Source organism: Peromyscus maniculatus, chromosome 12 (genome assembly GCF_049852395.1).
Source record: "Peromyscus maniculatus bairdii isolate BWxNUB_F1_BW_parent chromosome 12, HU_Pman_BW_mat_3.1, whole genome shotgun sequence".
NCBI lineage: Eukaryota > Metazoa > Chordata > Mammalia > Rodentia > Cricetidae > Peromyscus > Peromyscus maniculatus.
This window is the reverse complement of record NC_134863.1, coordinates 39952621-39974949: the sequence shown is the minus strand read 5'-3', so window position 1 is coordinate 39974949 and position 22329 is coordinate 39952621. Positions and strand designations below refer to the sequence as shown.

General features: G+C 40.4%; 2 protein-coding genes across 6 annotated transcripts in view; one reads left to right on the top strand and one right to left on the bottom strand.

Moving 5' to 3' along the window:
* The window catches only part of LOC107402828 (leukocyte surface antigen CD47-like), a 43599-nt gene extending 34094 nt beyond the window's left edge, over positions 1-9505 (top strand). For 4 of the 5 annotated variants that reach the window (XM_042259405.2, XM_016008282.3, XM_016008278.3 and 1 more), the window contains 2 exons: positions 1393-1482; positions 7564-9505. In XM_042259405.2, the coding sequence (XP_042115339.1) occupies positions 1393-1415 (23 nt within the window). In that variant the 3' untranslated portion in view covers positions 1416-1482; positions 7564-9505. The remainder of the gene's footprint in view (positions 1-1392; positions 1483-7563) is intronic. The other variant, XM_076548951.1, reaches the window with a different exon arrangement.
* A 1405-nt stretch (positions 9506-10910) lies between these two features.
* Myh15 (myosin heavy chain 15) overlaps positions 10911-22329 on the bottom strand; it is a 123272-nt gene continuing 111853 nt past the window's right edge. Inside the window, exons 39-41 of the mRNA XM_006989993.3 lie at positions 17016-17111; positions 14545-14679; positions 10911-12894 (exon numbers count right to left, since the gene is read on the bottom strand). Of these exons, the coding sequence (XP_006990055.3) occupies positions 12880-12894; positions 14545-14679; positions 17016-17111 (246 nt within the window). The 3' untranslated portion in view covers positions 10911-12879. The remainder of the gene's footprint in view (positions 12895-14544; positions 14680-17015; positions 17112-22329) is intronic.

The window sequence follows — 22329 nt, the reverse complement described above, 5'->3', positions numbered from 1 at the left end:
GGGGTGCTTAAATTTTAAGGTTTGCTTAGTGACCTACAGAAGCAAAAGTGTTTCATATATTGACCTACTGTTAGAGTAAAAACAAATTTAGAAATTGTCTGCAGTCTTCAGAAATAATTAATGTGGATCTATCCTTACCTGTTACTTGCAAATATATGTATAAATACACATGGGGACATTATTTTGAAAATGAGTATTGTTTTACAACATGTTTTCCTTTTACCAAAAATATTAGTGGTTTATGTGGGAAAGAAAGAAGCTATTAGGGCAATACCTTTGTCAAACTGTACACATTTTCTCTATTTGTTATATTTTAATATTGGAGGCTTTAAATTATTTCTAGTATTTATGTAATTATATCTATAATAGAAAATGTACAGTCATGTTGAGAAGATCCTCTTCTAAGGTTATATATTTAATCATTTCAATAGTTTTTTCTAATATTTAAACTGTAAAAACAAAATAATAAATGATTAACCTATTAAGCTTTATTTTGAAAGAATAAAGTAAAAAAATCTGATATTGCTTTTGAGGATAATGTTAATCATTCTAAACTCTCCTATCGCACCCCAGATTTATAATGTATTCTGGTAACAGTACATCTCCAAACTGGATCCCTATAAGTTTTCTTTTTAGAGGATTTAAAACAATTATAAGCATTCATTTAAAGGAGCTATTTCTGAAAGCATAAAAACTAATCTCAGCCTAAAGGAAACCAGATATATCTTATATACACTCACTATATTGTGTGTGCAGGAATTTTGCTGTCCATATTTTTCACTTCCTTACATGTTGCAAAGTGCTTTGAAAATTGTGGTCTTAATGGTGACCTTTATTTTGTACTATCTTGCACACTTAGACTGTATTTTATGAGTAGTAGGTATAATTAAAGCCATAATTAATATCATCATCACATGAATTAGCTTTAGTATAATTTACTGCAAAAGCAACATGTGTCATGTGTAGCAAGCGTTATAAACAAGAAAGCCATTATTTGGAGAAGCATTATGGAACCAGTGCCAAATGTGTATTCATGGGCAGCCATTTCCAGCAGCTGCCATAAAGTGTGCACTGCTCCAGATGCGAGGCCTGCCCTCAAATTGACATTCTAGTGTCCATGTAGTGATGGACCCGTCAAGGGCTTATGTGCAAAAACTGTGTGTGCCTTCAAAGAAAATTGAAAAGTTGTATCATAAGCTAATTTTTATTCCATGACATATTAATAATCCCCATGCTGCTGCACTTTGATAGCATCAGGTTTAATGTTTACAAGAGAAATGATTTGCACAAAAGCAGAATAATTTCATCTCCTGGAGTCAGACGCTATATTAACTCCTAATTCCTTCATGCATTGAAAATCCTCAGCATGCCCTTTTTGCTTCTCTTTGACAGACCCCCTGATAGGATTTCTATAGGACATGAAGGCCCGGGCAGTGTTGTCTTTCTTCTTCATTTTCACACTTTGTCTCAGTCGCCCTCAAGGTAATTTGATTGTATATTATTTTTAAATGAAATAGAAAAGATTTCCTTGTATTTATGTGTATGTTTATGTGTCTGTATATGGAAAAAGTCATATGTTCTGATGCCCACGCATCTCTAAGAGAGTGTCAGTACCCCTTAGAGCTGGAGTTACAGATGGCCCATCTGATAAGGGTACTACAGTCTGAAATCTGGGGTCCTCTATAAGAACAGATTTCTAAGGTATCTCTCTAGTCCTGACACCCTATTTTAAAAGCAAAAATTAGGATGGGTCTAGAGAGATGGCTCAGCAGTCAAGAACCCTTGCTGCTCTTCCAAAGGGCCCAGGTTTAACGCCCAGTGCCCACATCGTGGCTCAAAACTATCTATAATTACAATCCCAGGAGTCGGGGGGGCATAGGGGGGGTAGCATGCTTTCTTCTGTCCTTCTGGGGCACTGCACAAATGTGGTGTACATGCACATGTATTCAGGCAAACACTCATATATACAAGAATAAATAAAATGTCATTAAAAAAATCAGTGGAAAACATGAAGGCAACTCCAAGTACCATGAACTATGCATTGCAATAGCATAGAGGAATAAAATGCCCAGGGTTTACAGTAGAAGGTAGAAGGGGATGCTATTAGAAGGAGATGTTAGCCTGAAGATGCACGAGGAGGTGCAGTTAAGAAACTGCGGACATGACCACTCCATGGTATGGCTAAGGGAAAAGTTTTACTGTAGGTATAAGAAAGAGGGATCTGGAAGAGTCCAGAACAGAGAGACAAAGAAAAAGACTGAGCATAGCAAGAATACTGGACATTGGACATAGCAAGGGATGTCTGTAAGAGACAGGGAAATAGCAGGAGTGGGAGAACAGAAAGAAAAAGCCTAGTAAGAATAGCAATGGCGGAGGGGGGGGATTCTTGCCTTTATAAAGAGAACAAATGGGTATCTGGGATGAGGGAAGCATGGGAGGTGAGAGGCCAGCACACTAGGGTGGAGACTTTAAGATTTATAATGTGTACTTGTGATACTGAGGAAGTCTAGCTGCTAGGATGGGCTTTAATATGTAGTCACAGGTATATGTCAATGGAGAGCCATATGTCCCCTTCTGCCATAGGTAAGGGAACTGACTCCTTTTGGCAGATGGGAACTGGTTTCACAAGTTCCTGAGGGATTCTGACTTTGATCTAACCACCAGAAATCCTCCTATAGTCCAGATTGAGCTCATTTCTGGACTGCCTCTTGAGTTTGGGGAATTGGAGTTTCCTTTGGACTTGACAGAAGGAGGCAAAAATCAGATGGCATCCCACATCTTCCTAAGCAATCCTAAGCTAGGAAGAGTGGCACAGAGTTTAGCCCACAGAACATAAAGGGCAGGTGGCCATGTTAGATGAGCAGCAGATGGCAATCAACTTCAGGGCATCGGCCCACCAGGAAACAAAGTCTGATGGGTGACTCTCAGATAGGCAAGGCCCCAAGACCCCAGACCCCAGAGTCTTTTACTTCTGCTGTGCCTGCACATGTTTGCCACTGCAGTCTTTCTCAGGTATCTGGCATGGTCTGAATGGGCGTAGGGAGATCCCCACTACCCTTAATGTAGTATGATCATCTCTTGGAAATATCCCATTCGACGGGGCATTTTTACCTGTGGACTATTATGAAGATGATTTCCTCCTAAGCTGTACTGTTTAACTGAAGCAATGACTTTATACAATAATAGTATCAGTTTAAATAGGGTTTTGATGACTGAGGCTCTTTAGTAAATATAGGAAGGGATTATGATAGAGGTTAGTTTAGTGGAGAAATTAGCATAGGTAAAGGAAGGATAAAATGTTGCCCCTGCCTCTGATTAAGCAGAGGCTGCAGAGGATAAAAAATAAAACAAGGAATTGTCACACAGCTAGAACACATGAGTTTCTATTGAGGAGCCATATAGACTTTGGCTTAGGTTGATGGTTATGAAAGAAAATTGAGTCACAGGAGCCCATCTAGCTTAAAAATCTTCTAATCTTAATGTTGGAGGATGTGTTCACAAGTTTTGCAGTGCATCATGGCTGAAACAAAGCTTTGAAAATAACTTAAGGTTAGACTAAGATGTTTTTGTCAAACAACTTTGAGTTGAAAAACCCAAGAAGACAATCTGGAGTTTTAGAAAGGCACATAGTTGAGTGGAGGACTCGCTAAAGTCAGGGAACAAAAACAAAGCAGCCCAGTTATTATTAGCTGATGTGCCTTTCTTGCTAAGATGAGTTCGTGACCAAAGGCAATGATTAATTCCTTGTACCCATTTCTTCTTCTTTTTTTTTTTTTTTGAAATGTAATTAGAACATAACATTTTAATTCTAAAAATAGTCATAGTTTGTTACCAGAGAATAAAGTGGCACATCGGTTGTCCCTAGGTCAACTTTACTTGAACATCTTTTTGTTTATTTATTTTTTTCTGTTATCAGCTTGATACAGTACAAATTCTTATCTTAATAGTGAAATGTTTCACTGAGGCTTGCCCAGTGTTTGAGTAAAACCAAAACTTATTATAAGCCACAGTCATCCTAGGGTTCCCCCTGCTATGTAGCCTCCCTGGTTCTGTGGGTTGTAGTCAGGAATACAAGGAACATTCCTAAACATAATAAGGGCAACTTACAGCAAGCCAACAGCCACCATCAAATTAAATGGAGAGAAACTCAAAGCAATTGTACTAAAATCAGGAACAAGACAAGGCTGTCTACTCTCTTCATATTTATTCAATATAGTACTTGATGGTCTAGATAGAACAATAAGACAACAAAAGGAGATCAAGGGCATACAAATTGGAAAGGAAGAAGTCAAACTTTCACTATTTGCAGATGATATGATAGTGACCCAAAAAAAATTCTACCAGGGAACTCCTACAGCTGATAAACTCCTTGTGCCCATTTCTACCCTCAGCTTCCTGGTATAAAAAACTGTTTAGTGGGTATGCACTCTGAGGATTTGAAGTAGAGCTGACTGGTTCTTTCTCATATATAAAAGTTTAGATTTGTGATTCTTCTAAGCTTTTTTACAAGATTACCTTTTGAAATAAATAATAAAAAGTGAGTCCTTTCTTTGTAACCATAATATGCAGTCTGCCAGCAAAAGAACTGGCTGAGAAAAATACCTTGCTTGTTCACACCCTGTTAACCTATAACAAGTTACTTAGATGTAAATGTATGTAGGTTCTTGGGATGACTTTGTTTTAATCATATTAGGGAGATGACAAACATGTTTTTTACCTGTATTCATTATAATCATTCACTTGAAAAATAGAATGTAACCACATTGTAATTTCTATATTGCCTGAAAGATTTTGTTGGGGTATATAGCAATAGAGGAAAGATAAAGTCAGAGAACAGAGAATACAGAAGAAGAATAAAGAAAAAGTCTGAAGGAAATCAAGACAGTGTGTGTCTTTTTCCTTACCCACTCAGATAAAAAAAAAATCTTAGTACATGGACTCAGTGGATCCACTTTAAGCCCTGCACTGTTGGAGGCTGCCCCCTACCCCAGGCAGCAATGATGAAGGGCAGGTGGAGGCAGAGAACTGAATGAAAGAAAAATGAGGACATGACTGCCCCTAGCGTTGGGTTGAAGAGAAAGTTCATTTTGGATATGAGGTAGAGCACAGCTAGAGGCATATAGAGGAGTCCAGACTGAACAGAGCCAGCAGAGTAACCAGGCTGTTTGAGGAGGGTGTGGAGAGCAAGAGAGGAGAGAGGAGAGGAGAGAAAAGAGGACCAGAGAGGGGACCAGCAGAGATCCAGGAACAGAGCCAGCCAGGAACCAAGAGGACCAAGAAGCCAAGAGAGCAAGAGGACACACAGCAAAAATGGATGAGGTTATATAGGGCTCAGAGAAGCTGGGGGAAGGGATATGTTTCAAGGTAGGGGACAGAGGAGACAGAATTTTGTAAACAGGTATTGGGACAGCCAATATTGGCTTTGATATGTTAAATAGGCACTTCAGGCATGGGTTAATAGAGGAACCATATGTTCCTTTTGCTAGAGATAAAGAACTATCTTAAGTCCCCAAGGGAATGCTGGCTTTTGTCTAAATGCCAGACTTTGGGAAAAGCAATTTCTTAAGGCATAATAAGAACAAGTTGAGAATACCCTACAGAGTCTATCTTGTGATAGACCTAGTCCAAAAGGATTGTCTGCACACAAATGATGTGACTTGCATGCAAGAAAAGAGAATTTGTCTAAGTAGACAGACAAGTAGTTGAGTCCATACAAGAAAGAGATCACTGGAGAGAAGGCTGAATAACAAGAAGGGGATTCATGAGGAACACTGTCATTTGAGGTCAGCTAAAGACCACTGAGCCAAGCATAGTGTGCATTCCTTTAGTTTCAGCACTCAAGAGGCCATAACAGGTGAATCTTTATGAGTTTGAGGCCAGCCTGATCTAAATGGTGAGTTCCAGACCAGCCAGGGCTACATAGTGAGACCCTGTCTCAAACATAAACACACACACACACACACACACACACACACACACACACACACACACAGGCCCAGTGAGTTAGAAAGGCTCACACTTGTGACCTATCACAATAAGTAAAGGCAATTACTACCAAACCTGAGGACCTGAATTCAATTCCTAGGTTCCACAAGGAAAGATCAGCTTTCACAAGCTGTCCTCTTGATGTCCACAAACATGCTGTGGCATGTACATGCATGCATGAGTGGGTACACACACATGTAAAACAAAGAAATGTAATTTTTTTTAAACTTATAAGAGTTTGTAATAGAGAAAGTATCATGAAGAACTAGTTGAAGGCCATCCCATCTCCTGACCAGAGACCTAAGCCTCCAGCAAAGAAAGAGGTTTTTTTTCACAGCCTCTTCTTCTCAAATAAACCCAGGCCAGTGTAGACAAGGAGGGTCTTCCCACACCCTCCAAGAAAAAGCCTGTAGCAGGAGCACCTGAGGAACCAGCCTGCTGCCATCTTAGGCTTGAAAGACATCTTATAGCAAAGACAAACTAGGTTCATTTCTGCTTATGATTAAATCTATTTCTCAAGAATAAGGCTATGCCCTACCGGTAACCCCTTCTACAACTGGTTCTATACTGCCTGTTCTAGGAAACCATGCCTTTGTTTCAGAAGGTTATTATGACCACCTGTTATTATGACTACCTGTTGTTATGACTACCTTATGACCACCTTGTAATCATGTCTTTGTTTCAGAAGTTTGTTATGACTACCTGTTGTTATGACCACCTGTTGTTTTGAGTACCTTATGACTACCTGTTGTTATAACTACCTTATGACCACCTTGCAATCATGTCTTTGTTTCAGAAGGTAGTTATGACTAACTTGTTCTGCTTATGCTCTGCTTCTGTAACCCTGCCTATTTGCCTGCCAAATCTGTCATTTGGAAACCCCCTACCACTGAGGTAATAATACCTCATTCTTCCCCATATCCAATGCTGACCGCTTGAGCCCCACCTTAGGGAGAGGCAGATTATATGCATGAATAAAAAAGCTTGGTTCAGTTAATTTGGCCATGATGATTTGTGTCAGCGGTCTTTCTCCCTAAATCTTTGGGATTAACACATCCAGCAGTACAGAGACCAGAGTGAGTAACCTAGAGCCTAGAGATCTGTTCAACCAAAGTGATAGCCCACTAAATGGAATTAAGTAATCCTTCCTCTTTCTTGGGGCTATTTCTTAGTATGAAGGGAAACTGAGAAGCAGCTGGATCCTTGTAAGGTTTTTGTTTCCCTAGGTATGCAAACATTAGAAAGTCAGCATAACATCTCAATCACTCCTTTACAAGAGCATAGAATTTCAGAATGATTCAAAAAGGTAGCCAGATCAGTGGTTCATTGCATATGAAATATGCAATAATATAAACAATACTATATGTAAAATACTGCTTTATAAGTAATAGTAGTGTGTTCATAAAGCTGATGTCTTTATGAAGATGGAGATACTCGTTTTAAAGAACACCCTGGAAAAAGCTTTTCATCCTGAATTAGCTCTGTGCTCAGTACTTCTTACTAATTGGTAGGACATAGATCACAAGATGAACTAAGATGGTCTTTAGTAACTCAGGATCTCTAAATTTCTACCTTTAGGAATCCTAAATCCAGCAATTCCAGTCCAGACCAGGATGTCAGACATTTGCACTATTCCAAGTGCCATTGGTTCACCTGTTGCTTTTCTCATCATGGGGATCATCTTACTGTTCTCCACGGACACTCTTTTCTCCAAGCCAGTGTGGACTTTGGCGTTCCTTCAAGTTCCAACTAGATGCTGGGCCAAGGCTAATCTGCAGTCTTAATTATTACTTTGTAAAAGATGCTGATTCCTCGACTGTAACAGAGAACAGCAGAAGCTTCAAAATCCACAATAGCCTCATTGCATCTGTTTTCCCTCCTGATCTTCACTGTAACCCAGAATCTAGTTGGTTATTTACAGTGTCTGTAGGTTTCCCATAGCAGAGACACTGAGACATTTGTGTCCACAACAAAGACTCCTGTCCAGCCTGGACTCTTGGCTTTATTTTAGAAGGGCCTTTCCACTATGGAAAATGGGTGTTATGTTTTGTTTTGATTTACTTTGTTTGGTTGAATTCTGCTGTCCCTCTGGAAAACAAAAATAATTTAAGTTTAAAACGTGATACCCCAACTCCCCACCCACACCTTCTCTTTCTTATGTTTTCTTCCAGTTTACAGATTCTGTTTTTCACAGAACTGAGGCAATGCACCACTTCCTGCTTTGTGTGTTGGGGACAGGGTTGTTGCTCTTTGTTCCTAGCTTTGGTGGCTTTGTTGATTTGACCTTTCTGATTTTAAGGATAAACTTACCCTTGAAATTGAGAAGACACAACAAGGTTCATGAGATTAATACAGAGTTTGGGCTTCATCCCAAGGTGCACCATGTCCTGTGTATTAAAGATGATGTGCGACAACATGCAGGAAGCTGCTGGGTACACAGATAAGCTTGATATCCTGAAAAGTTATCCGTAAACCTTATCAAAGCTTTTCAGATGTCCTATATTTCCAGCCAACTGACTTCCAAAAACTGATCATGTGAGAGTAATTAGACTCTCCAAGCCATGTACAAGCACAGTCTTAGAAGCATAAACTACTATTTATATTTTCAGGCTATAGCCAATGAATAACAGTAATTGATATGTGTTAAAAAAAAATCACATGTGCTTTTAGCACAAAAATTATTAAGCATCATGAGTAACAGAAAGATCCAATCACTCCAAACTGACAAAAAGCTAGAAAGAAATGAGACTTGAAACAGCTGCTTCTAGACTTCCAAAGGCTCACCCTTATCCCCCACACCTACTGGCCCAGAACCTTCTCCAGGCTTAGTCTGTTTGGTGCTTCTTAAAGCTGCGGTGTCTTTGTGAATTATTTTATTTCAACCATCCGCAACTTAAAAAAAAAAATTTCAATTGCTTGTTAGGAATTTTTACTAACATATAAAAAGATGCCTTAAAATGCTATAGTCATGAGACCTCTTTGCTGTAGAATATTATTTTAAGATGTGCTACATTCTTTTATGCTGTATTTCTTTAACTCTGTGAAGCTGTGTTACTTTACCTGCTGAAAACACATAAAGAGGCCAATAGCAAGACCGGGACCATAAGAAAACACACGGATCATTCAAAACTGTGAAGAGAGACCAGAAGGCAGAACAGTCATCTCCCTCAATGGACTAAAGGACCTGAACCAGGGGCAAACTGAAATTTAAAATCACAGGACATCACAAGCAGTTCCCAAAATATAGAATGAGGGTCATATCAAAGTCACTGCTTGGTAGGCCAGTGGCCTTCCATGGTGAGGAATCAGCCACACCAAGATGACCCTTAAGTGAAAGAGTTAGAAGAATAAACACCCAATGGAACTCCAGGCTGAGGGCAAAGGGAAGAGATGCCTTGATGGGGTCCAATGCAGTGAGCCTCTCTGTCAGGGAGCAGAATGGGTTCTAGTTCTGAGAGAGCAATCTGAAGACATAGGTAAAAACTGTGTAAGAGTATTTCCCAGATAATAATAATAAATAGAGCAATATTGTATACTTCTGCAGTTAGATGGGCTGAACCTATAGTTGGAGCTGTTTCTTAAATCGCACAGAGTGTAGCCTGCTGGGGACCCGGCTTATAGTTCCGATGCAACGCTTCATGTTCTTTGTGGTTTTCTTTTCTCTTTTTGTTCCCTTTTCTATCACCCCATTTTTAAAAGCCCCTGACTTAGAGTGAGTACAAGGAGCCACATCTCAAGGAGAAGAAATAGAGCTTGCCTTGAGAAATGATGTTGAGTTTCAACCAAGAACCCAGAAGAAATATATTGCTAGGAGCTGACTCAAAACCCAACAATTGCTGAGAACGAGTGGACGGCATGCTATGGAAAAGGTCAAGGGCCATAGCCTGAGATGGAATAGTTGATTTAATAGGATATTTTGCTCTTCCTGTATATACACGGTTACTGCGGCTTAACCAATGAAGATGGTTTAGGATGGTTACTATTGGGGCTCCCAGACAGTATCAATGTCAATATCTCTAAGAATGCTCTTGGAACAGCTTTATCACCTCAGGGCTGACTCGTCTGGAGTTGAGTTACACCTGGAAACACCAGACTGGTAAAGCTGGTGACCCTGGCCATGATAAGTGCCTGCCTTACGGACATATTGGTAATTAGTCCTCTTATGGGCTTAGGTTTGCATATACATGTTATGTAGGGGAGAAGATAGGCTGCTGGCAATGCTCTATTCCCCTAAACTTTTATATTTCTCTTTCTTTTTCTTTTTGAGATTATAATATGATTATACCGTTTCTTTCTTTCCTTTCATCCCTCAAAATCCTCCCATATAACCCCTTTTCTCTCTCTCAAATTCATGGCCTCTTTTTCATTAATTGATATTGGATGCATGCATATATATGTGCATACAATATATAAATACATAAAAATTTTATATGAAAGCAAGTGTCTAATGTGAAAGCTTGTTAACTCACCACTGAAACCAGGCTATCTGTGACCTTGTCAAGATTTTAACTCTGTAGTTTGTAAGAAAAAAGCAAACCCTAAAATGTGATGTGATTGCCACCTGGTCCAATTTTTTGCCAACTGGTCCAATTTTTTTTTTTCTGTCAACTGACTTGAGTTTTAGTCTCATACTTTGTCCCAGGTTTGTTCATTCTTAAGTGCTTATACTGCAATATGTGAAAAGTGTTCATTGACAGTAAAATTAAAAATTAGAAAATACTAAAGCCCCTGTGTTAAAAAAAAAAAAAAAAAAAAAAAAAAAAAAAAAAAAAAAAAAACCTCCACTGTGATAATGTTTCAGTTTCTTAGTAATCTTGGCTCCTTTTGCTTAAATTTTTCCCAAATGAGAGAAGTTTTAATAAATGAATAGTTAGCAGTGAATTAAAATTGAATGTCTTTGAGGCTGGAGATGGATCAGCAGTTAAGAGCACTTGCTGCTCTTCTAGAAGACTAGAGTCTGGTTCTCAACACCCTCTTAGACCCAATGACTTCTTCTAGACTTTGCAGGCCCCCACACTCATGTGGCATACACTTTCATAAACAAACAAATACGTATAAGAGTAAATCCTTCTTTTAAAAAATGGATGTATCATCTCCAGCTGAGGACTCTAATACTGATTTTCCTGAAAATTTCCTGTAAAGTGTGGAGAAACATTTTTCTGCATGGTGTATAAAGTGTGGAGAAACAGTGATCAGATTTTAGGATTGGCAGGGTGAAAACAGAAAACTCTCTACTGTCAGGTTTAAGACATAGAAATGTTTCTGAAATGGGAATATTCGCTTACTCCAATATAATTCAAAATTTATTTTTCCATAAGTGTTTAAAAAATATTCCAGAATATTCCTGTCACATGTTAACTGTTTAGTGTTTTCTGACAGGGTTGTGATCAATAGATCAATAGTGAGGAGTCCACTGCTTTAGATTCAGCACAATAGGCTGTCTAGCAACTCCCTCAATGACTCCTCAGAGCCCTGTCCCCCACATCTCCACACTCTAATTTGGTGTACCATGCTTTGAATGACCTTGACATTCAGAAGGATCAACCTCGGATTGTTTAAGCCAACCAGGACCTGCTGCCTCAAACACAGGGTGAGTCTCAGTAGGAATGAGAAGTCTGATGGATTGGATAAGAGGAAGTGTCCCTGGGGCATTCAGAGAGAATGCGGATTTCAAAAAGTCATAGGCCAGCACTCATAGAGTGTTGAGATTTTCTCTCAACAATAAGAGTCAAATATAAACACCAAAGCCCATATGCAGAGGATCCCACACAAGACCAGCCCTTGCTCCTTTGGCAACACTGGAACCTGGAATTGATGTTAAAGCATCCCATGTGAGTGCGGTTGGGAAGAGAGGAAGAACAGAGAATGACAGAGAATAGCATTTATTGTCAGGAGTCAGCTTTACACGTGTCTGTGAATGCTGGGTTTGAAGTTGGCTGTAGTGAGCTGTACAGGGTTGAGGGAGAGTGAGAACAAAGCAACTCCGTAAGGGACAAACTATTTCCAAACTGTCCTCATCCCTGGCTACTATCGCACAGCTGGGTGGTCCCCAGGGGAAGCTGGCACTGGTCACCTTAGAACCGCCCAGATGCCTGCAAAGTTGAAGGAGACAGGAAGTAAGAGGAAAAAATGGTCCAGGGTAGCTGATTACTAATAGCTTGCCTTGGGACATCGGAAATATTTCTTCAACTGTCATAGGACTTGAGATTGTATGCTGACCTTATGCACATAAAATAGAAACTCCTCCATTTTTACCTGCTAAATCTGCTATGGACTTTTGCTAGTGCCCAACTTTAGTCTAGAGTCACCCAAGGAAAGAAATTCTCGAACATACCCCTCCCTCTTGCTTAGCTCCTTGGCCATAACCCAGAGCCTGTACAACCCTCCCACTGACAGGAAGCAGTAGCTTTGTGGTTATAGTCTACACAGGCATGTAGTCTAATTGTGTTTTGATTAGGAAGGTTTACCTACAGATACAAAGGGCCTAACTACAACAATGCCTGCCTCACAGTACTAAGGAAAATGTTGTCAGTTGTCATCAAGATACAGGCATGACTCAAGCAAAGTTAGATAAATTCAAAAAAATCATTCCCATCATGTACTAATTCCATGGATCATAGTCTAAGGATTTCTTCTATGAGTTCTGTGCATGAAGATACAGAAGAAAGAATAAATGTGCCTTCTTTTCTAACATCAAAATTGATTCTTGAGTAAAATTTTAGAAGAAAAGTCTCTTGACATTGAGAATCAAAAATCCATCCATTAATTCAAGGAGCAATTCCTTGGATCAGTACATTTTGCTCATCGTCTTTTTAAATGGCTTTTCACGCCACATAAATGTTTATTTCTTAAGGGCTTTCTTTCAGCTGTTGTCTTTTTATAAAAAGAAACTTCTTATTCTTCTCGAACCTGGAAAATAGAATGTATGTCAGTGTGTTTTATACAATTCCAGAGACTTTGAGTAGTGGAGCACACCCAGACCCATGTGAGCTCCTTCCAGAGGGGAGCTGACCTAAAGCAGCTCTCCCTGGGCTTCAAAGGGAGGCAAGGAATTGAGGCAATTAGCTGTCTTGCAGAGCAGGACTCACCCCAAGGAAATGCTCTGTCACTCTCCATCTCTGCCTCCCCTCCCCACATGGGGAAAAGATTCTTCAACCACTCACTACTTTGCCCCTGACACACAATTACATCAGGAAACCCTTTCCCTGTATTTATGACAGTTGAAGGATTTTAGGCTTTTCTTCTGTGAATGGGGAGCAATTAGTCATCACACTGCCCAGCCAGGTTTTCCTGTTCATCTCCTGTCCAGAAGCAATTTCGACTTCGCTTGTTTTTATTCACTCATGGACACAACCATGACAAGGTGAAATGCAGGGATGTACTGTGGAGACCCTGCGACCTCCTGCAGCCCAGTACAATTGCAGCACACAGGAGGCGCCTGCCTTAGCAAATCCTTTATATGCTCTTGCTGGGCGGACTCTGCACAGGACACCCTCAGTCAGTGGGGTAACCCTTCTCTGACTGAGGCCAGCATTCAAGCCACTCCGCTAGAGCTCTCCAATTGGGGCTTAACCTTGAGACAGCTGTTGAGGCAGCAATGAGAACTCTCTGGAGCTGCCAAGGCCTCAAGCTTCTCATTCTTAGATTGCAGCGTCTTCTGTGTAGCCAACTTTTAGCCTCCTTCAACAAGGTCGATATTTATTATTGGCAATCCTATCAGCCTACCTCATGGGACTACTAGTAATTCATTTACCAGAAATGAGAAGGCTCGACGTGCACCAGTTGTTGAAAATGAATGGAGGGTGCCATCTGTGCTGGGCACTGTGCTAACTGCTTTTCAGACATTTTAGAAAAGGTAGCTGCTATATTATCCAATTTCTTTTAATTCCCTTCTCCTAAAGCCAGATGTAACTTAAAAACTGTGTTTCAAGGAAAACTGAGCAAGGAAGCAGAGACTCTTTGGCCCTGCCCAGCATCCATTGCTGAGTTCACTGTCATTCATTCTTCCAGTGACAATGAAGACTGGCTGCCACTACTATGTTCCAGTGGCTGTTCAACTAACCACAGAGACGTGGGGAAATGTTTCTGTGCTTTGGGGAAAACTCAGAAGTTGAATCCTGAGACGTTGAAAGCAGGACTCCACAATTTACTATCATTTCCTGGCTCACGTTTGACCTTCTCCCCTAGGTCTCCGTTTTGACTCTGATGCAAGAGTCATGAGCTTGTCTACTATGAAAAGAATTCACTCCAAATTTCAAGGTCCGTTTGTATTCTGCACAAATGAATTAAAGGTCTGAGGCTCAGAGCTTACAAGTTAACCTGGGATGAAACATTTGAAAAATAAAACTAGGATGTTTTTCCAACTCCAGTGCTTAGCGGTGCTATCTTACCTGGACAACTAGAAATTAGTAAACAGGGAAAGAATTTATTTTAGCTTGTTTGGCTGTTTTTTTAAAAAAGATTTGAAGAGAAAAACAAGACATTTCTTGCTGTACTAATCCATGCAATGTCATGAGCCCCAAAGCAGCAAGCTGTAAGGCATTTCAGAGTGGACTGTACCTTTTTTTCAAACTCCTTCACCTTGGCTTTGAGCTTATTGACTTGAGATTCTGCTACCTCTGCCCTCTCCTTGACTTCCTTCAGCTCATGCTGCTGCTTCCTGTACTTGGAAAGGTATTGATTAGCTTGAGCCTCCTGTAAACGTGGAAAACACAGAAAGTGAGGACGTTGCCATTCCTACGTAGTCTTCTCTGCTCTGAGATGAGAGACTTGAACACAAAGGGACACAAACTCAGGCCTGCATAGGATGTGCTGTTTTGGCATAAGACATACAGACAGGACTTCAGAGGAGGAAAGGAGGCTGGAGAGTTGATTTGGCAATGCAGAACTCTTCCTGCTCTTCGGAAGACCCAGGTTCCTTTGTTTCTTTTCTTTCTTTATTTCTTTTTTTTTTTTTTTTTTTTTGGTTTTTTGAGACAGGGTTTCTCTGCGTAGCTTTGCGCCTTTCCTGGAGCTCACTTGGTAGCCCAGGCTGGCCTCGAACTCACAGAGATCTGCCTGGCTCTGCCTCCCGAGTGCTGGGATTAAAGGCGTGCGCCACCACCGCCCGGCTTCTTTCTTTATTTCTTGTTGGTATTTTTTTTTAATAATTTAATTGATACATACTGCTGTGTTTTAGGTTGCATCGCCACAATATATGGTGTGGTGATTCTTCTCTGATTGACAATGTCTCTGTTTCCTCCTACAACTCTCAAGCACCACCCTAATCTCACACTGTCAAATGATACTCTTGACTCCTGGTTAAAATTCAGAAGCTTAATCGAGAGCTTAAATGCTACTAAGGTACCAGTTCTGTGCAAGTTAGAATGTGAGCGAACTACCTTTGAAATAACGTATGAAAAGCAACCTTTTAGACTACTTTTCAACAATTTTTAAACAATGTAGATTCTTTCAGAGTGTTTGAATTTTCAGTGAATGAAATGTTTTGAAGCGGCTTCTGGCAGTAAATACCAATTCATCCCCACAAGTACAGGCATGTGCTTAGATAAAAAGAAAAGGATTTGGGAGAACAAGTCATCTTGGGTTTCGGACCATTCAAATGAAGACATCTCACTGTTCTACCAAAACAATGGTGTTAAATAAAGACAGCGACTGTGAGCAGTTCTGTGTGTCTTTATGTTTGTTACTGCTTTCCGGCCAGGGTGTGTGTGGGAATCCAAGTCAAATGTCTGTTTATTCATTTGTCTCAACCCCCGAATGTCTCAGACTTTCGTGGTGGCATTTAGGCTTTAGGGTTCTTGAGGTTTGAAGTATGACTCCTGTTTTACGTTATATGAAGTGGTCAGCCAGTGAAGCCAGATCTAACCTGACTATCACTTAAAAGAACCCCTGAAGATTTTCATTGTCACTGGTGTCTCAAGAACTAGGAAGCCACCTCAAGGTTGCTGTTACCAAGAATTTCTGGCAGTGGGAAAGGTGAGGGATGCATTTCTGGCCGGGGGATGCTTAGACAGAAGGGCAGTTTGTGCACAAATGAGCGAGTTAACAGGATGGACAACTGCAACTGGATATTTCTAAACACACACGTGGTAGCGCACAACCACCTAGAACTCCAGTTTCAGAGGATCTGATGCCCTCTTCTGGACTACGTAGGCACCAGGAAATCGTGTAAAGATTTATCTGAAATCTTTATATACAGATGCATGTAAGCAAAATGCTCACACATAGAAAGAAAAATAAAATCAGAAACTTTCTTTTTTTAAGAGTAGGAACAGAGACCCATTTTACAGCTGTTGTCCCCTGGAAATTCAGAATGGGTGTATAGATAGTATAACTTTCACACACTTGTATACTAGAGCAATCAGAATTATTGGCTTAAAGTCACATTCAAATCTAACCTACCCACTGGTATAAGTGGTTGCCCTTTCAAATTATGAACCAATAAGTAATTCTTGGACATAGCACCAAACCAATCAATTGAAAACCCCTCAAAATATCATTAGGTGTAAACTAACACATACATATGGTACCTATTCTTTAATATAGTACTTCAAGGACTCTGTGAGATTTAATACTTTATGGAAAAGGTAAACTGAGGCCAGTAAAAAATAAGCAAAGATGAAGAAGAACATTTCAATGATTGTGATTTTGTCCAGATTCATCAGAAGAATGTATGACAAATTGGGACTGTGTTCACCCAAAGTCTAGAGCTGAAGGAAAGCACAATGAAACCCTGCAAAATTTGCCAGCCCTGCCTGCCACCCAGATTTTACTTGGCTCATTTCTGGTCCTGCCTATGTTTGAGTATAGCCACCAGGTCAAGGGACAGAGGTCTGGCTTCTGGTGGGGAAAAGCAACCTAATTTTCCTTCCTCCCGCCCCCTGCATAAGCCGTAGCGCTAACTTACATAAAAGCAGAGAATGGGCAGATGTGATGTCCAGATGGTTGTCTCCGCTGAGCTGTTCCCTGAGCTCTGAGCATTAACCGAAAGCGGTAGCTGGGAAATCCATGATGCTGCAGTTGGCACTTACCGCTGCTTCCATTTGCTGTTTGTAGCTCCGCACTTTCAGCTGAAGTTTATCCGACAGAGCCTGCATCCTGCTCAGATTCTTCTTATCTTCTTCTGCCTGAAATGCACAGGCATGCATGGGAAAGTCATTTGAAGGATCCAGCCATGCACACTGAATACACTCTCATATGAGGAAGGAAAGGTTGGGAACTTTTTGTAAATATTATCTGATCACAGTGCTTTTAAAAATACATTTAACTCTATTCATCCTAAGTTTGGAGAAAGGAATGAATGGCTCTGAGAAATGGCAAAGATATATCTCTTGATCCTCACAGCACCCTATCTGCCTTTACTTAAATGGAAGTCAAGGCCATTAGGTTTGATATATCCTTCAGCCTTTTTATTCCAGATAAGCTACACTTGCCTGAGACAGCTTCCATATAAAATTTATTATTACAAAAGCCATTTTATGCAAAATGGAAAGCCAACATCATCAATCAAAACAATTCAGTGCCCGAACTTCTGAATTGGCCCTTGGCTTTATGTAATAAACTAGACAAGTCAAGTTTCTCAGAATTCTGTCATGGGCATCAATGAAGATGATGAGGGAAGATCTGCAAGCTGTGTGGATCTCAGTGTGGCTCTCATCCTCACCCCTGCCATTGTCTAGGCTAGGCTTGAAAGGAGGTATGGGGAGGTGGGGTTCCTCAACAGTTCCTCAGGGAGTCTTTGACATTCTAAGAAAGCAGCATGTTGATGTTGGAATCTTCCTGCTCCTGGCCCTCTCCTCACACCCTTGAAAACACTGGAGTATCTTCAGCTCAAAGCTGTGGAACCTCCAAAGCAATCAAATTCCTCTTCCTTCCAAAGAATGAGAGACTGGTATAATAAAGATCTACTTATATGCTGATCTTCCTACTGGTTCCAGCTTACCTCTTCTATCAACTATCTCCCCCAGAGACATTAAGGTCAAGTGTTAGAGGCTCAGCCGCAGGTTGGCATAAGATGGTGGTAAGACCTTTAAAAGATGGAGCCTACTAGACTGCCTTTAGGTCACTGGAGATGTAATCCCTGAAGGAGCCAGTGAATCTTAGACCCCTCCCCTTCCCTTTCCTGGCCACAAGATCAGCAGTTTTCTTGCCCTATATCCCCTAATGCAGCAGGAATGACATCATGGTCAACACTGTGACCAAAATAACCCTTTTTCAGTTATATGTAGATTAGCTAAGGTCCTTTGTCATGGCGATGGAAAACTGACTTTACAGCAAGACATTGGTCCTTCTACACTTGATAAAAATCCCACTGTAAACAGGATCAATTCCACCTGTAGCCCACAGCATTTTACCCACTCCCTCGTGTATTGGTTTAGCTAAGCTACTTCCAACTCCTGAAGGCAGTCTCCCCACCAGAGTACCATCTGACACTCTACAATTCGAAACTCATCTTAAGATTCCTCGGCCCTGTATGATAAACACATAGCGCTCAACCTGGTTGGGGAGCTGAGGCTAGCCTGGGTTTTAAAGTCCCTCCTCTGCTTTCATCCACTTATCCTACTTTAGAAGGCTTATGAAATTTAAAATTCTACAACACTATCTGTTTCCAGTGAACTCTAAAACCAACACAGAGCTAATCCCTAATAATTGACTGAGCAGAGAGACATAATAGAAGAGACTAAGCAGAGCAAAACTGGGGGAAAAAAAAAAGATAGCTACAAGGGGATGCTGATGCTAACGGTGCTCATCCCTAGGAAGGTAAAGCCTTAGATGTGAGGCCTGAGTTCACATCTGAATCAGATTCAGAAGAAGAGCGGGGCTAAGTGTGATTACTGCACTGGCAGGATTCTCCTCTCTAGGCAAATTCTGTGCTAGAGATTTTTCTCAGCATTTACCCAGAGCCTCCCAGAGCTACCCGAGGCTCTTGTATCACACTTTGCGGGTGTCGGCCTGCAGTTGGGGATCCTGTCTGTCACAGTCTGCTTGGAGTCCATCCTGCTTTGCAGAGCTTTAGTGTCAGTGAACCTTTTGTACTTGCAACACCATCCCGACATCTGGGTCCTGAACAAAAGGCCTTACAAGGATGGCTACTTTACTTCCCTGTCCCTCAGATGGTGATGCTATGTTTTCACTAATTGGTAAAGTGTGAATAATGTCAGTGCCCAGATTCCTGAATATAGGAGGTCTTCAAAAGCAAAGAGAAGTATCCAAATGAACAGTAGAAAGCACAGGGACAATCTTCACCTCCTAGACAGTGAAAAGCTACTGGATCTTACGTCTTGGTCTTGCATTTCTGGAACATTTTTGTAGGCTCTTGTGTTTCTAAATTCCAGAGATATAAAGAAGACAAATGGGCAGTGAAGACAATCCATAAATCTATTTAGAGTAAGATCACACTTGATTGCTTTTGCAGTGCATGGGTACAGAGTCTTCCCTGAGGAGTTTACTAGGAAAAGAGAACCATAGTTGTGTTCTTCAAAATAAAAAAAAAAATGACTGTTTTTTCAAGTAACACCTGTGAATGATCTATCACAAAAATACTGCCTTATGGTACAAAGTGTATCTTGACATTAGAGAAAAATGGACTAAATTGACTCAGAATCAACTTTGAATATTACTAAAATAGGCACTAATATTAATCAATATGGGGAGCTTTTTAGAGACATTTTCAACTTACAGGGTTCTAACCTAACACACAAAGTACTGCTCAGTGAATATCTGGCTTGATGGTGGGAAATCATTTCGTATCTGAATGGGTACACTCAATGTACTGGGGAGGCACTTGGAAAAAAATAAGAAATGCACCCATAGACTTCCTGGGACTCTACCCTTAGCCAAAGGACATGTGTGACCAGCATAGCCTGAAAGCTCTTCATGAGAACATGAGTCAAAAAAAAAAAAGAAAGAAAGAAAGAAAAGAAAAAGAAGGGAAAGAAGCACAGCTCTAAATGAGGACATGAGAAATGTCAATATTGTTGAGGAAGAAACAAAATTAAGCCACAACAGATCTGAAATGCAATCTTCACAACAATGAAAATAAAACATTTATAGGTTTGGTGCTTAAATCTATAATGATACTGCTCACAGAAGAAAGCAATAAGAACAACCCATGAACACATAAGAAAACAATATATGATCAATAAATGGTGTCTCATTATAGTCCTGAATGTAGTGTAGGGTCACACAATGCCATTTCTCTAAGGTGGTTGCTTTTTTGTTTTGTTTTGTTTTGTTTTTTATAGCCACATCAAACCTTGGCTTCCAGAGCTCATTGTTTTAAAAAGTGTCAAGCTCATATTAAAAAAAGAACCAAGTATTTAGTCATAAAAACAACTGTCCAAGGGGCTGGAGAGATGGCTCAGCAGTTAAGAGCACTCTTTGCACTTGTAGAGGACCCAGGTTCGGTTCCTGGGACCTATCCAGTGGGTCAAAACGATCCAGAATCCCAGTTCCAGGAGATCCAACACCCTACTCAAAAATCTTTAGGCACCAGGCATGCATGGTGTACAGACATATGTGTAGACACAACACTCAAAACACATAAAATAAAAATAAATATTTTAAACAGGTGTCCAAGTAGATCATTTTAGCTTAATTGGCTCCATTTGGTACAACCATGATGTCCTGCCTTCTTACCAACACTACGTTTCCTGCTGTAGAGAAAAAGGTGTTGACATGTCTAATGACTTCTAGAATTAGAGTCAGGACCCCAGCGCCCTGCATTAGCAGTGTCAAGGGAGCTGTAAAATGAGTTTGCCCTTTTATCAGAGTAAGTTATACTGTGCAATAGGAGAGGGCTAGAAGAAAATTTGGGAAATATGTGTTCACCACTGAAACAGTCAAGCTCTAAAGAACCATTTGGTCACTGACATCCCACAGGTATGGTGGTGGTCAATAAAGTAATAACAGAGCTGAAAAATTATTTCCCACTGAGTATGTGGCTGAAGAAAGAAAAGAAAGACAAAAAGCCATCGGCCACTGCAGAAGAATCCAAAGACAATTCCCAGGGCATTGTGGATTCAGCAAAAAGCTTTCGTGACCTCAAGAAGCTTCTTAGAGAGTATGAAACACTAAAATGTTTACATGAACAGAGAAGGATGTTCATGAGCATTATCAGCATATAAGCCAATCTATCATGATGAAAGATGCCAAGCAAGTCACCATGGACAGATTCCTGAGAAGAGTGGCCCCTCCTCAAGAGGAGAATCAGAAAGAGTCTTCAGGAGAATATTCCAGAAGGAGTTATTGTCCTATGAGATGAAAATCCATATATGTAGCCTCTAAAGGCATTAGAGTAAGACAAGATATACAGGTGGAAGGCCCAGCTACTTAACAAGCTTGACCCTGACCCTGTAGAGGCCTACGCTAATATGCATGTCCCCTCTCCTCTCCCCCATCTCTCTTATATAATTCACGTTTTTTACTTTATGTGTATTTGTGTTTTGCCTGCATGTGCGTCTGTGTGAGGGTGTCAGAAGCCTTGGAACTGGAGTTACAGACAGGTAGGAGTTGCCATGTGGGTGTTGGGAATTGAACCCAGGTCCTCTGGAAGAGCAGCCAATAATCTTAACCTCTGAGACCTCTCTCCAGTCCCTAATGTGTGTATCTTAAACAAAAAAAAATAAAGAATAAAACCTTTATGTACATGTATGAAAATGTCATAATGGGATTTATTACTCTGTATAATTAATATATGTTCATCAAGAACATTACAAGTAGAAAAGACTTTTAAAACAAGAACAAAAATAATAGATAATAAAAATGTAGTACATATTCATGGTGGAACTGTATTCAGATATAAAGAAATAAAATCTGCAGGAAGATGAATGGAACTGGCAGTTTTATATGAGTAAGGAACCCAGGCTCAGAAGGACAAACGCCATATGTTCCCGCATGTGCAGAAGCAAGCTTCTAACTGAGATACGTATATCATATTTTATCTATGAATCTGTCTGGATTATGTGGAAGGTAAGTATAGGTAAAGACTAGGAAGGTAGGACTGGGAAGAAAGAGGCATCAGGAGAGCGGGTGGGGAGGATAATAGAACATGTGTGAGATGAAAGTGAAAGGTGGGATCCATGGAGTGGAAGGCCTGAGTGGAGCTGGGAGATGGGGTGGGGGAAGGAAGAGGCAGAGAGAGCCAACCAAAACTGTGGATGAAAATGCCAAAAGGAAACTGGTTATTGTGTATGCTAGTTAAAAAAATAAACTTAAAAAGAATATAAAAAGGGAAAATATACAGCTATACAATTGCTTAGAAATTGGGAATTACTGTGAGTCAAAATGAGTTAAATTAAAACAGTGCACTGGTTTAAAGGGAGGCTATGGAAAATAAAAAATATT